Here is a 17,065-nt window from a genome sequence, read left to right on the forward strand (position 1 = left end):
TAAAGCCCTACTGTGCCTTTTAATACCAGTTATACTGTTTGTCTGTGCAATGTCGTGTGATTATTTCCTAACGGCACCTCAATGTCCCCACCCTGTGCACACAAGCATTACACTTTTCCTTTGCATTTGGGGTGTTAGGCAGCCCTTTCAAGTGAACCGAATGCCTAACATAGCATATTGGTCTAAATGGGCCTGTCAAATTTTATTTTGCAACATATCTTGTTTAAGAATTTCCCAGGAAAAAAAATGATTCCTTTTTCACTCCTAAACTCCTTTTTCACTCCTTAAGCCTCAGTGTATTTTTTTTTTTTTGCTTTAATGCTTCTCTTTTACCGACTGCCATGATTATTAACAAAAGCAATGACGGAGTAAATAATAATAGATAAAAAAAAGAGAGAGAGGGAGACAGAATAGTGGTACAGCTCACTGCAGTACATCATTCTATTTAATTATGCTAAAACAGCAAATGTAATGCAATGGTGTAAGCCTAAGCTCCTGCTGAGTGAGCGTCATCTTTATGACAAAGTAGGCATTGCTTTATATGAAAACTTATCTTCCCTTTACCAATAAGAAAAATACATGTTTATACTCATTTGCTAGATTCTCCATGTATGTCGTTACCACAGGTACCATTATTTTGTTACACTGGATAAAAATCAAAACCCTCCACACCAGTGGAGATGGGGATTATTATATCATTATCTTCTTTTTATTTTGCTAGGGACCTGCCGCCTTATTTTGGTACATTTTAACCCCTCTGCCATGCTAGCAGGGAAGTAGTTGTATAATTTAATTACAGCATGCAGCAACCCGGGCAATTCGAACCCAATTATATCAGAGAATTTATTATTTATTGGACATGCTGCTTCAATAAAAAAGGAATGTAGCAACCATCAGATACAGAGGTAAACATAGCTGAAGTTGCATAAAAATCAGGATTGAATGTCTCTGCTGCATTCCCAGCTTATCGATTGGTCAACGGAGCTGCCCATAACAATAAAGAAATGATTGGAAAGTTCAGGTTGTACAATGGGACAAGACCAGGTTTGACTTTACGTTGAGATTTGCATATCTTTTCAGTCAAATGAGACTAAATTACTTTGACATGCAGGTTATACTCAAACCTTTTAATTTGCTTTTTTTTATCATAGTTCTTCCTAAATTTTCTGTCTGTGACATGTTTTCTTTAAGGGGAATAAACAGCAAGTTGCATCCACAGGCATGATGGTATCAGATTTAGATAAAAAATATTTTACCAGTTTCACTGCATTCATCAAAAACAAGCAGATGAGCTATGCGAATCAACATCTACAGACACAGTAACAGTTCCTTAAAATATGCCGTAAATATGGTGGAGGACCCTTGTGACACCAAGCACAGGAGAATCCAGACACAATGACAGCACTGTATATGTGGATATTAAAAGTAAATGAAAACATTTCATTTTTTTTTGTTACCAGCCCATTGCACTCATTTGAGCTTGTTGTAATTCTTTTTCTATTTTTTTTTTCTCTTTTCTAGACTTTCTGTATGTCAAAACATACATTAGTTATCATCTAATCTGATAGCAAGTCTCTGGAACACACCATCATTTGATTTAAAGCATACTTCTAGTAGCTATAAAAAACACTATTCAATTAATGTTCCAAATAAAAATTATTGTAGCAGAGAACTTCCTAGTAAAGGTGATGAACTGAGGTTCATTCAATATCCCTTAGCAGGGATTGTGCCATCCCCGATTATACAGAAGAAAAAAAGAAAATGGACACTTTTTTTTTTTTTTTTTATAGGCAATAGTGCGAATTGTATTCAGTAATAACACTCAAAGAATACATAATCACAGTGGTGCAAAATCAAATGTACACAATAACATGCATTTAGATGGCGCAGAGTGGAAAACTTGCCCTTCTATTTGTACTGGACAAAGGTAACCTACGTCATGAATGTAGAAAGTTCAGTATATCAACTGCAATCACATGAACAGTATAGTAGGGAGGTGACACGTAGCTCGAGAAAGCCGAACCCGACGTGTTTCGCCCGAACGAGGGCTTCTTCAGGGGTAGCTGTGCGTTTGATATAGCAGTTGTAAATATGAAAACAAGTATAGGTCTCAATCAGGAAACACTCCTAGTAGGTTACTTAATTACATAACATAAAGCAGTGGTCGCCAACCTTTTCATTGCATGCACGGGGAGCTGGGTGTCACTTAAAGTCACCCATAGTGACCTCATAATGACACAACCCACCTACTTCCCTGAGCCTGGTATCTGCATGGGGAACATGGTCCGCGGCTGTAGCTGGTGTCCTCCCCACTCGGGCGTGCACTGGCCAGAGCTGCGGACCACCAAAATTTTCGCGCACCGGTTAGCGACCGCTGACACAAAGGGTATTCCAGGCAGATCTCTCTGGAGAAGAGAGAGAAAGGGGGGAGCCACAGCTCTACTGTGTCATGAAAAATGATTACTGTTCATGTGTTTGCAGTTGATATACTGAACTTTCTACATTCAAGACATAGGTTACCTTTGTCTAGTACAAAAAAGATCTAAATTCATGTTATTATGTACATTTGATTTTGCACCACCATGATTATGTATTCTATGAGTGTTATCACTGAATACAATTAGCACTGTTGCGTATAAAAAAAAAAAAAAAAAACATGTCCATTTTGATTTTTGCTTCTATTCAATTAATGTATTTATTATTAAAAGTTTACTTGCCATAAGATTGTAAGCAAAGCTTGCATTAAAAAGTCTCCCAAAACTTACTTCATTTGCAGGGCTCAAATGTAAATTACACCATCTGTGTCAGAGCTTGGCAGAGTATCCGAGTAATATGTAACGTCCTGGCTTTATTTACAAGTAAAGCTGCGTACACATGTGCAATTCTTGTAATTGGAAAGGATCATTTATGATCCTTTTCAACGATAAGAACTGCTCGATGCATGAACGAGTGCTGTACATACAGCACCGTTCTGCTCTATAGAAAGGGGAGGGGTAGAGCGACGGAGCGGCACCCTGCTGCACGCTCTCCCCATTCCCTTTTATTACAAGTTCATCGTAATGGACGGATCCAAAAGAACGACGCGGGCTGTACACACGCCAAATTTGACGTGTGTGTATGCAGCTTTAGGGTTGCTGTGTACCAGAGTTCTGAAGGGGCCAGAGCCCAAGGAAATGAAGGGACTGCAGAGACAGCCAGGATGTATGTAGCGTGCCAGTATGTGTACATGCATGTGTGGGTGATTGTGAATGTGGGTTTACGTACGTACGAGGGTGTTGTTAAAATGTCTCAAAAGAGGTACTGCTATGCTATGAATAGAGTTGGTGACCTGCACTTTGTTTTCGAGGTTGTATGTGATGTATCCTATTTTCCCGCTACACTCTGTAGGTTACACACACCATACTCCTGAACTCTTTGCATGCACCATAAACTTTTTATGGGTATATTGGCCTGGTGTTCAATAATATAATACGCTCTGCTGATTCAAGTCACCTAGTCAACCATGACTGTGGGTCAGAGCGGGTCCCTAAAGGGAAAAAGTAGTTTACACAAGGTAATTCTGGTCCTGCAGAGAAAATGTTCAGCGTGATCTGTCTTTAGCCTGCAAGGCATAAAAGGGAAAACTAAATTGCTACGAAAAAAGGGCTAGGGGTGCAGTTGTACTTACTGTACGAGGGACAAGACAAGGCCTCTGGAGTAACAGAAAATCCAAAATGCACAGAAAAATTTTCCGAAAAAAGAAAATAATTGCCGAAGATACCAAGTCCGTGCAAACAGAAACTGACAGGCAGAGCACTGTCGTGGCTCTCTATCTGTCCTGGGCTCCCTAGTATACTAGCTTGACTTGTAGCAGAGTCCTTGGAAAAATAAACCAGGTTACCAGCTTCTCAGAGAGCCCAGATACAAATAATAAAGGTTTTTTTACCTTACTAATAAACTAAGGATCTCTTGTGGTAAAGACAAATTTAGTGCATCTCAGGTTGGCTGGTCATGCAAGCCTGTTACAGCTATTCACGGTAAGTGGCCCCTAAAAACTAAGCACAGGGCAAACACTGTTATTGCTCTGGGCTCCATACTCTTTGAAGATGATACTGGCCTTACCATAGGGAGGTAGCTGGAAAACAGATGAGGGTGATGCTGCAGAAAGTCAAAACAAATTGCATGAATGATGCACGGTGAACACCCATATACTTAGTGAGTTGAAAAGAAACTTCAATTTGTTGGCCTACCGGAGAAGGAACCATCTTACAATGGTAATGGAATAAAACTGAGGCGTGCTGGTAGTGAGAGGGGGTTCATAGCTGGCCTGAAAATTTTTATGTGCCAGTATCTAATTATATTATATAAAAAGATCTCTTGTGTCCTATCTTTACTTTATTATAAAACGGAACAAAGTTCCATTTTAAAAACAGGCAATCAGGCATGTGTTTATTGCAAAAGGGACAGGGGTTGTCCCTTCTGCAATATCTATTTTTACCTGCCTTGTTGGTGCTGTGCCATCAAATTTCCCTTGGCCGAGCTAACAAAGATGGCTGAAGACTGTAATGTAGAAAATAATAAGGAAGAAGATAATGGTGGGCATCGACTGTGTTTAGTTCCACTTTAAGTTATCAAAGTAATACAAAAAAACAAGCCTTTTCTTTTCTTTTTTGCCTTTTTTGTTGTTTCTAACTTTAGAAGATCCTATCAGTTGCTGCATTGAGGCTTTGCAAATATTTACAGCGTTTTAATGAATATTGACTGCAAGCAGATGCAACAATCGTTCCAAAAAAATAGCTGTTTGCAGCACATGCATGTTTTCTCATGATTGTTTTGCCCAATATTTACATCACTGAGGCTATACTGTAGCTAGGACCCCAAATAGTTAAAGGTAAACCAGTAAATACACAGTCAAAACACCTATATATTTTAGGTTTTACCGCTAAAGGACTTTATCTGTGCAGCCAAAAAAAAAAAATAATTTTGTGATTCAGCATTGCTGCTTACTGAATCTCTGCTAAATAAACATAAGTATTAATGCTGATGAGAGACAGAGTCACCTCTCTATTAGTGGTAAACCACAAGTTTGGCTGTACAAACCCTCTAGTAGATAGAATCACAAAAATAATTCTATTTTATCTGCATATTTAGCGGTTAATCTGAATAAGCGCTTGGTGGGAGGACTGGAAAATAAAAGTTTTGTGCATGTATTCATGATATAGTAACCAAACTTTATAAATCTTCATTGCCTAGAGTTCCACCATAGCAGCCACAGCATCCAGCAGTAGGGTTTGACTATTCACAAACACTTCTCAAACACTTTTTTTTTTTCATCTTTTCACAGGGAGGATGGCATTATTAACCCAGTGTAACACAAAGCTTACACTAGGTTAGAACCACAAAGCAAAAGTTTTGAATAAATATGCAAAGTGACAGTATTGTTAAACTATGTGTGCTTAGAAACAGGTTGTGGGTAAGTGTTTTAGAAAAATGCATCATACACTGGGGCACTTTAGGTTTAGTAAATATAGGAGGGAAATTTACCGCACAGAGCAATTTATAATATAGGGATAGTCAGATAAGTTGAATGTATTATACCTTCTGGTTAAAATTATATCTAGAAAAATTGCACCTATTACCTCCCCAATGCTAATTTAGCCCACCTACGTCGTCTCCAAAACATACTTACTGAAAATCACAGCCTCTGCAGATCATCAGTTCCCTTGTTGTGTCATTCACAGAAGCTTTCCATAGGATTCTACAAGGCCATTCCAAAGTTATCCATAACACCTCACGAGATGTTACTACACAGGCACAGCAAGTACTCTAAATATATGGCAGCATGATTTAAATAAACAAAGGGGACGAGAACCCTGTTTTTTTTTTAAAAACTGCATCCAAGGAGAATGGGCTAGTCTGAAGAAACAGGCAAGTATATGAGTGATTTGTATATTTTAGAATACATTACACCTTGAAGAAGATAGAAAAAGTGTCATTGCCCATCTTCCCCACACTGTTTCTGCAGTTTTATTACCTGTTGTAAAAGGCCAAATCTGCATTAGAAATCATAAACTACTCACTTACTTGATCAAATAAACATCATATTTTCCAGCTGAGCGTCCCGACTTCCTCTGCTTAAGCTTTCTCGTCCAGCCTTCAGGAAGAGTTGGATCATCGTACATAGGTCCCCTATCTCTAATAACAGACCGCCTTTGCTTAGGGAAGGCAGAAGCTTCAGAGACAGCAGGTGCAGCAGCCACTGTGCTTTCAGGTTCTTCAGCTTTCCGTGCTTCAGTGGGTTCATCCGACTGCTGTGTTGATGGATGGGCTTCTTCAGATAGCTCCCCATCATTGCTTTTATCCTTTTTAACTTTCCTGAGTTTTGGTGGTTTGTCTTTCTGGTCTTCTGTTTTTTCTTCCCTTAAAAAAAAAAAAAAAAAAAAAAAAAAAAAAAAAGCTAAGTTTAGTACAAATGTATTTTAGGACAGAATCCCAACCCTGGAGAACACATTAGAACAGAAAACGAGTGGATTTGTAGTCCTCATTTTAGAAAACTAAAGCACATTAGATTGAGATCTCCCAATCTTGTGAATGAGCTTACTTGTTTGTACACAGAATCTATGTCCTGCTATTGCCAACCTAGGCACCATTTTACAGTTACTTGGACATTCAAGGTTACTGGTCTCAAATTTTCTTTAGTCCATCTTTTACCCCCCACAATACGGTACTATTCTTTGCGCATAACACAATTTGCAAAACCTGGTTCCTTGCGCTCTCCCAACTCTCCCCCCTCCCCCCAACACTATCAAATCCTAGATTATGGATATCAACCTTTTCTTTACATTCATTTTTAAGGTTCGTAGGTTCTAGGAAAGATAGACGATGCATCCCCTAACCTGTACCTTCCTACATAACACTGTACTGCCTTCTCAATTACCTCTCACTGTATGTTTTTTTACAATACACACAATTTATAAAATACATTTTGTATTACGAATGACATTTTTGTGATTGTTTACAATGTAAATCACATGTCTGAGATTAGTAAATTAGGCACCTAGGGCATACCTTGATGTCAGATCCCCTTTCAGTGTGATATCTGAGACTCTGCACTGTGTATCATAGCAGCTATTTAGCTATTTCAAGTCTGACAGAAAGAAACAGCTGTTGTCAGTGTTTGCAAAAATGTAAGCAAACACTAAAGGTCCATTTACACTGTATCATGTGTGTTACATGTGTTCGTGTGCTGTGGTGCCATTAATTTTAAATGGCACATAATGTCAAAGGATGTGTGATTCCGTGCGGTGAGGTGCCATTCATTTTTTTATCAACACAACTTGATAATGAACCTGGGCTGCTAGAAATATTTCCCCTTTTTAGTTATTAGCATGTAACATGAGTCAACATATCTGTGCTAACACCCCACATTTGTGCAAAAAGGCCCTAAAATACTATGTCAATATTATATTCTTAAGCACCTCTAGCAGTGTTCTAGTTTGTTGCAACCCCTGTTTACTGGGGTGAAAAAAATATAAATACTGAATACTATCATTAAAGTTACCAGAATAAAATATATTTTATCCTGGAAACTTGGAATAGACCTGGTCAAAGATTAAAATAGCAAATAACTAAAAAAAACATTATAGGTTTGCTCACCTACGATGAACATAATGCTGAACAGAAGGGATTATTGCCGGAGGGACATTGCCTGTGCTTTTCTGCAACATGATCAAAAACTACTCTTATTCGTTCCTGTTAGACAGGCAATCCAAGTGTCCACTGCTGGTTCTAAAGCATGTAAAAGAATATCAGTAAATCTTTCACACAGGGCACTGTGCCAGGGAAATTTTAACATACATATTGCAGGTTGAAGGGTGCTAATTGAATTTTATGCTTTTGACCCAGTATGTGGAACACTAGCCAATAGCTACTCAAGTCATTGTTTACCGAAAACCCTAAAGACATTTCCCAGTGACTATTTTTTTTTAAAACAGTAGAATTACAATTTCTCAATTTCACAGGTTGGGGCCGAAAGCAGCACACATTATGAGGTTCTTCTGACTTATAAATGATCTAGAATCCTTTTGAGAGATATGTATTATATTGTATTAGAGATATATTATGGTTAAGAGTTTATGGTTAAGCCTGTCACAGCCTAACAAGACCAACTCAGTAAGGACACATTAACTGCAACATAACTAGCCAAACATGCACCTAATTATATATATATATTCATTTATTTATTACACATACACACACAATCACAAACAAGGTGCTTCTGATCTCATATTACTTTTTGTCCGTATGATATTGGTCAATTCAAGGGTGAATCTCCTTTTAGTGAGGATGCACAATGCCTGACAGCAGTAAAATAGTAAAAATATAGATCTAAAAAAAAAAAAAAAAAGAGAACCTCACAGATATTGAGCAACCAAGTCACCATCAAGTCTATCGAATAAAACATGCATACATATATATTACAAGCATATCCCATCTTTAGGACCTTTGACGTTTGGAATTGGGAGAATCCCTTCCTTTCCTTGCTTTTTGTAAAACTATATAGGGGGAAAAAAGGGATACAAACAGTCTAATTTGTTTTAAATCATTGATCATGGAGACAAACATTTTAATGAGATAAATTCAGAAGGTACACAAGAACTCCAAAACATAGGATGCAATTTACTTTTAATCAGGAAAAAAATCCTTGTATAACAAGTAAGATCTCTATAACAAGTACAGCACAGACTCACAATGTAGCTGATTTTGTTATTGCTTGCAAATATTGAAAAGGTGAATACAGGAGGAACAATGCAGCTGTAACAAACCAACTTCACATAAACAGGAAGCATAAAATAGATTGGTTTGTAATATTTGTGAACTATACCTATCTGTTGCTTTTTAATTGAACCTGCAACACAGAATCAGAACAAATATTATCCAAATTGACCAAAGCACAAATATTTATTTGCATTCTCTAATTTGCACAAAGAAGGATTGTAAAAAAAAAAAATTATAAAGGCTACCATTTACTAAATAGAAACCTTCAGTTCTCTCCATATTTATACTAAAGTCCGCCTTAAACTGTCAAGCAAAATGCAAGTTTTGCACATTTTCCGGGGTTACTGTTCAAAATGTAGACAAAAGTTGTCATTGTGAATAATTGAATACATCTTTTTTTGTTTTTTTCTGCTTTCATAATAGAAAGCATCAGGATATATGATTCACCTTCCATCAATTTCCACACAAAGAGATGACCAAGATTTGTTTTATAATATCATAACTAGATGTTCCTATGTCACATTTCACACATCATTACAACACAATGTTCATTTTATAGTGTGCATATCGCTATATTTGCCATTTGCAGTTTAAGTACTACAGCCGCTCATTATTTAGAAACAGAAATTGTCAAGCTACTCGGTACTTGCTGGCCTGCAGAAATTGCACCAATGTACTTTAGCTAAATCATTGCTGACCTGTATTCAGCATTTGTCACACTTTTGTATATATCTGATGCTTTGTCTCCCACTGGCTCCATTCACTGGCACCTGGGTCCTGTAGTGACCTAGGGATCAGTGGAAGGTCCGTTGTTCTTAGTGAAGAATGTAAGCATTCGGCAGTCCCAGAAATGTTTTTTAGGAAGTTTGGCAGCAGACATGGCAAGCATTAATGCTTCTCTTTGCAGGTCAGCCGCATTCACTTTTTTACAAGCAGTAAAAGCAATGCAAGATCAATACCAACACTGAGCAAAAATCAAATATTAAATGGTACCTTGAAAATACTGAACCATCAGCAATATTTAAATGCAAGCACAAATCAAATATACTGTAATGTTTTCACTCTGAACAGAACTGCAACATTAGTTAGAAGCAGAAATTAAAACATACAAACTGATGCTAAAACACTTCAGTGATTGCTATTAAAGCAGACCTATAACCATAATTTTATTTGCATGTGCAGCAAGTATGGCACTTTGTTTTACAGCAGGCTACGCCACCTGAAAGTCAAGGTAAGAAGTGTTTTTATATATATATATATATATATATATATATATATATATATATATATTTCTGCTTTAATTGAGTGTAGAGTAAGAAAATGACTAGACAAAAAATAAAATAAATAAAAGTTGCAGTTCATTGATTTAACATCCTTGTACATGAACTTTCCTGAACACCAAGGGATAAAAGTTGAAAAATCAACATAAAAATTATTTACAAATGTTTTAGGATTTGCACAGCTTTTAAAGATTTACACAATGGGCCTGATTTATTAAATTTCTCAAGGACTTAAGATAACAGACTATCATGGGAACCTGTGTGATCCAGCAAACCTGAAATGTGTTTACTAAAAATCAAGCAATTACCTGGCAAGTGTTTTTAGCCCTGGACCAGATCTGTTCCAGGTTTGCTGGGTCACCCAGGTTCCCCCATGAGAGTTTATTTTCTCCAGTTATGGAGTGCTGTAATAAATCAGGACTATTGTGTAAATCCTCAAAGATGTTTGAATTCTGAGAAAATGTTTATAAAATATTTCCCCTAAGGGTATTCTACCTCATGTTCTTTACACATATACAAAAAGAAAGCACTCGTGCATAATTGATAAATGCAAACCTGAACCAGTCTACTACAAATGCAACTACAAACATAGAAAAACACTGTAAACCCAAAAGGGAACAAGGTAACATTGCTATTTAAACTGAAGATTGAAAACTATTTACCCACAGGACACCTTTGGGGTAATTAACGGTAAGAGAGACACACACACACACACACACACACACACACACAAGAGGTAGGACAAGAAACAAGGAAGCAGACAAGGAGAGCTATAGGAGTAGAAAGGTAGGGCAATCCAGAAGGGGATAGAAACCCTATTACCCAGTACAGACAGTCCCCGAGTTACATACGAAATAGGGACTGTAGGTTTGTTCTTAAGCTGAATTTGTATGTAAGTTGGAATAAGTACATTATTTTAATAAATGCAATTAGGAAATATGTTTGTCTCAACATATTATTAGGCAGCGTGGTGTAGGTACTGTAGAAAATCCTTACTGTGAATTAATCACAAAGCAAAAAAATAAAAACCTTATTGAGCCTAGACATTCATTAACTTCTGGAGCAAGCTGCGCTTTGATATGCAAAAAGAAACAACTGCAGAGTTTGTCTTGGTCATTAACCCCCCTAGTGTTCTAATTCTGTTCGTATTTCCATGCAAAAAGCATTACATTTTTTTGCATGGAAATTTATTTTACATTGTAGGCCTATAATTCTTAGGTATAACTCACCGAAATATAAAATTAAAATAAATTTAATAATTTTTTAAATAAAAAAATACAAAAAACTGGTAAAGAAAATTGTGAAACGTAATATAACTACAGTAGCATATATAATGTACATAATTATATATAAATTATATAAAGATTTCTTTGTATTGGACTCAATACAGCTAATTTGTATTGAATCCAATGCAAAATTATATGAATTTCCTGCCGGCACCAATGCATGTGCCAACGTCACCAGAAAATCCCGGAGAATGTCTCTGCACACGCCGGAAGATCGAAAAGAGAAGATGTGTCCGGAGGAGCTGCAGGGACCAGCAGGATGCCGGGAGATGACAACGGAATAAGGTGTTTTTTTTTGTTTTAGGCGACCCCGAGTGTGACTCGGGATTACCGCTTTTTGCATCGAAAATCCACCCCGAGTCACACTCGGGATTACTTCTAAAGGGGTTACAGAGTTACAAGAGCTTGCAGAACCGCAAAAGACTTCTGCAAGTCATTCAAACCACCCCCCATCAAGCCTCCATTCTGCACATGAGTAAGAAGGGAAGCCCCGTTAGTATCTAGAAGTCGTCCGTATGTTAAATGTCCTTAACGCGGGGACTACTTGTACTTTGTGGGATATAAACATGCAGCGGCTAATATATTCTGCAGTTGACATCTCAGGGTTCATATATTTTCCCTGAAGTCTCTAACCAATAAAAAGAAGTGCTAAACCTCTCATCAGTACTGTGAATTTAAAAGATATTTTAAAGGGCCCATTTACAGTAATGCAATGCAAAAATGCATGTTTCATTTTTGCAACTCATTTATTTTAATAGGCTGCCTAACACGTTAAAAAAGGAGCATGTGCTATTTCTTGCAGCATGCTGCATTGCATGCAATGTCTGTTGGGGTGCTTTTTATAGCAAATCGAACTGCATTACGCCAACACACGTAGCATAATTTATGCTGGTCCCCAAAGCTATCATGTCATCAAGGCTTACAGCATAGTTTTCCCGGGACAATATTTTTTTAAACTTGGTTGTAAAATTTCATGCCCAGAGACCCTGCAAGTAACAGTTCTTTCTGTTGCAGGCTAACAACTCTAAGCCCTTGCCACGGAATTGGCAAAGGCCATTGGCAGCCTTAGGTGCTAGCTCAATTTTTTGGTCTTACAGCTGTCTAAGAGACAAAGACCAAACAGGTAGCCCAAGTAGACCACTGAAAGAAGCTCCTGTGGAAGGCTGCATTACTCCAGCAAGACAGTGATCTAGATTAGTCAGACACTTAGGGTTATATACAGACCCTGATTTTTCCTAAATAATTTAAATTTGTTTGCCCCCATTCCCCCACAAACAGGAAAGCCTGTTCTGCATATAGTTTCTGACACTTTGTTAAATATGATTATTTATAAATTCAGTTTGACTAAAAGTAATCTTTTTTTTTTTTTTCCTTTTCTGCCCAGTGCTAGCAATAATATCATATAATACCTGATCAGACACACTCCCTCTCTTTCTCAACTATGCCAAAACAGGGAGCGAGGCAGCATTTTTAATGAGAAGTAAAAAAGCTATTTTTTTGAGGAGATTCATGAGCAAAAATCAGTCACAAAATAAAATATAGGGAGGCAGAGTACTATAAAAAGATTTGAAAAAAGTGTGAGACTCCAAGTAGGCTTTTGGCATAACCCACCTCTACATCTAATTATTTGGAAAGACACAGGTGAGATAAGCCTTTTGTGGAACAAAGGAAAATAAAAAATAAAAATTTGTATTCTTCAGAAAATGCAGCAAAAGTGAGAAAATCAGCATAAATATTTTAATAAGGAAAACAGATATGTAAAACTCTATCCCCAATATTATTATATGTTATTATAATATTAATACATATAATAAATTGTATGGCTACACTATAGCAAGACCCATATGCCAGTTTTGTATTGTTGTAGGTGAAGTATAATAGATTTTTACAGCTGTGTTACTTGGGGACACAATGACAAGATCAAATTATTTTTTTATATAATTTTATGAACCTATCACATTGATGCACTTTGTCTTGGAGGACATATGCTTCGGTTCCTGTATATCACTGCAAAATGCATATGATGCACACACATTTCACACAGGAAAACCCAATTAACCTCAATATCAGATCACAACATTGCTTTACACTACTCAAGAAATAGCGTGCATAATGAAAACCATAACATTACTGCTGCCCACCATATTACTTGAAAGACAGCCACAAGTAGCAGAGTGTTTGCAGAAGAATGTTTGTTTTTATTGAGGTAAAAAAAAATTTTTAAACACCAGACAAAACAAATCTCCCTCACGAGACTGAGATTATAAAATCTGCACTTGGCAATTTATTTTATTTCATGTTAAAGTTGCATAGTTACATAGAAAGTCAGGTTGGAAAAAAAGACATAGTTCCATCAAATTCTAATTGCAGAAAAGACAATGTCTATTCTGCAATAAGTATTCTTAACTACCACAATGACACCCATCTGTCGGTGCCAGGACGGGGGTGGTAAAAGATGGTGGAGGCTGCAACAGTACAGGGACAGGCGAGTATCCCGAGTTTAGCCTGTAAATGACAAAACTATCCTGCCAGTTTTACTTCCCCTACACTAACAAAATTTAAATGTTTTAGGTTTCCTTACAAAAAAAAACAAACATTTTTCCTAATACTATTATAGGAGCTCTCCTCTTTCCTCCAACACTTGAGGTTGTGGGCCAGGCCCTCTGTGTCTTCTCAGAATGCAGGCTGCTTAGGTTAAAACTTGTAATAAAAAAGGAATACAACAAAAATACAAGTTGTGTCATTTCCTCAGCATTCATCTGTGACAAACAGAAAAAAATTGATCCCCTATTTTCATAAAAATTCTACTATTAACCACCTGAGCGTTACACTGATGTCTAGATTTCTGTACCAAAAGCGTCACAGGTTTTTATGAATTGTTTTTTAAATTGTAGACCTGTAACTTAAAGAAATATGTTCGAACAGGGTTCTAGTAAAAATAATGAATATAAAAAATGTTTGAAACACACAATCATGTAAAAAAAAAATTACTTTTAATAAAATTAAACGAAAAACACAAAAATAAGTATGGATGGGAAAAATCTCGGGGTTAACCATCCTAGCCGTTTTTTTTTGCTCATACAAAGGTCGGGCTTAACGGCTAGGTGGTTAAAGAAGGGTCAACACAAAACTTACACAAAAATGCTCCTAAAGAGCAACTAAAGATTGCAGACTGAAACAAGAAGGAAAAAGATGGCAGTGGCTTTGATGGAAATTTAAGAACTTGATATTACCAATTTTTAGATCATACCTTCTTTAAGTACGTTCACGTATGCAAAGTTAAAAGAACCTGCCTGGTTTTGAGCACCAAGTATCCTTTAGCCCAATGGTCGCCAACCTTTTCAGTCCCGCGGACCACTAAAATTAGCGGCTTCTGACTGCGCATGCGTGGGGAGCTGGGTGTCAATCAAAGGGGGAGACACCTTCCCTGCAGTGACGTCATCATGACATAACCTCACCCACTATCCCATCACAGGTTCAGGGACAGAGGCCTGGGATTTGTACGGGGGACATGGTCTGCGGCTCCGGCCGGTGCGCCCTGGCCAGAGCCGCAGTACAAGATTTATTACAACATGCCAAAGCAGACAGAAAACCTTTCCTAAGAGAAAAAAGGATTCTACAATTGCTACGTTCTTGCCACAAAATCAGTTTGCTTGGTTTCTGGCCTCAATATTTCAAGTCACTGACCTAAAACCCAAACACAAAGTTAATATTACTGATTTGCATACTTGTAGAGAATCAGTGACTCTAAAAAGACCTCAGACCAGTAAAGCAGCCAAACAATTATTATTTTCAGAAGGAAAGGTTTGTAATTGAAATCTTTGTATTTATTTAGTACAAGTTTCCTTTCCATTGGCAAGGGTCACCCTCCATTTTCAGATAAATAAAAAGGAGAAAGATAGGTAGATTCACACTTGCATGAGGTGCTAATGGGTAATCAGTGTGTTGCCATTCAGCCACAAGTCACATATACTACATTTGGGATACAATGCACTGGAACGCACAGATAAAAGATACTGAACACTTTACAGAGTTTATTTCTCTTTGTAAAACAAAATGTAAAAAAAAAAATGAAACCTAATTATTAGCATCAGAATCCATGTTCATTAACATACGGATAATTATTATTCTTAGCTATGTTTAAGTGTTTAAATAAAGAACAAAAGATTCATCAGGCCTTAAGCAAGGTTCAAGGAGTTATTAAAAAGAGAAAATGTTGTTAAAATCTAAAATCAGCACTGCCTCTATAGCTGGAGCTGAAAAGGAATTCAGGCTAGGGCCACATGGAAGAATTTATTCATAAGTGGCTAGTGATTATATTATTTGTTTACAGTTCTCATTAAAAACACAATTTTATTGTCTTTCAAATCAGGGGACTCCCACAGAAAGCAGCAAGCACAAAAAATAGGAGAAAAATAATGATTTAACGTTTTTTAATGCCTTGTAAAGTGTTGCAGAAAAAGATTTTGTTCAGACTTACATTTACAAGCTAACATTGAAAATGGCTAAACCACTCAGAATACCAGAATACAATCAATGAAAAGCAAACTTTTTTTTATTTTTTTTATTAAAAAAAAGGCTTTTTGATCAAACCACTCAAAACTGATATTTTAGCTATTGTGAGATGCTAAAGGATTGACCTCAACAGACAGTTTGTTCTAGGTCTATGAGATTTTATTAGTAAAATGTTTGCACTTCAGATCTGATGTGTCTGTACCATTTCTGTGGCTTTTATAAAGGGACTTCACTCTCCCTGTAAGGCTTTTTTTTATAAGAGTAACTGAATTCCGTAAGCTGCATTTCAAAAAAGGAAGGGAAAATATATGTCACCAGATTATCGATTATCGTCTCCATGTAGATTGTTTTTATTTAACTGACTTAAATTATAACCATCAATGTACAATAAAGAAACTAATTTTAATTCTTGTGACGGGAATGGGATGACAAATAATCATGCCTCGTTCTCTCACTGAATGGAACCTGCCACCTTAACAGCAGGGGCTAATGGGCTTTGTTTACCTCATGTAAAAAAAATCCATCAAAGGGAATAGTAGGCAGCTTGTTAATGGCATCACCAAATCTCACATGACTTGGCAGAAGCGTCGTGCCTTAGGCTACGTAGATATGTCAGATGATTCTCACCTTAGGACTGATATCAGATGAGAATCTGGTGAGTGTACAGCGCTCATTTTTCATGAATCCGCCCTGGCGAAACAATGAAACACAAACCATCGTAAAGAAAGCGAAGGAGTGGGAGAGCAGCAGGGTGTCACTTCGTCGTTCTCCTCCTCCCCTTTTTATAGAGCACAACGGCGTTTGTATGTACAGTGCTAGTTCATTGTGCACTCTTTTGTTGTTTTTTTGATTCTTTACAATGACAATTATTGAATGAGTGTATGCAGACTTAGGTTCCACACTTCAGACAGAAGTCTGTGGTACAAGAAGAACCAGGCACATAAGGGAGTGTGCTGCTATTTTCTAGGGCAATTCAAGATTCTGTTCCTAAAAGAATTTTTTACCCTACATAAAGGGGTTCTCTACCCTTTTATGTAAAGTGAAAATTCTGAGTATAGGTTAGCTTTAAAAAAACTTTAAAAAAAAGCTTAAAAAACAACTCCCTTCAATTTAAAGGTCTCTGGCAAGGTTCCCAATGAGAGCAGCGGTGCAGGTTAAATTGTTTTGCATAAGTGTATGACAGTTAGTTGGAGTACACGAGCGTGAGGCCAGTCGGGTACCCCCCCC

General features: G+C 37.1%; 1 protein-coding gene across 2 annotated transcripts in view; it reads right to left on the reverse strand.

Moving 5' to 3' along the window:
* MECP2 (methyl-CpG binding protein 2) overlaps positions 1-17,065 on the reverse strand; it is a 53,963-nt gene that overhangs the window by 18,499 nt on the left and 18,399 nt on the right. The window contains exon 2 of one of the 2 annotated variants that reach the window (XM_072430935.1): positions 6,064-6,399. In XM_072430935.1, the coding sequence (XP_072287036.1) occupies positions 6,064-6,399 (336 nt within the window). The remainder of the gene's footprint in view (positions 1-6,063; positions 6,400-17,065) is intronic. The other variant, XM_072430936.1, reaches the window with a different exon arrangement.

The sequence above is a fragment of the Pyxicephalus adspersus genome, chromosome Z (genome assembly GCF_032062135.1).
Source record: "Pyxicephalus adspersus chromosome Z, UCB_Pads_2.0, whole genome shotgun sequence".
Taxonomy (NCBI): Eukaryota; Metazoa; Chordata; class Amphibia; order Anura; family Pyxicephalidae; genus Pyxicephalus; species Pyxicephalus adspersus.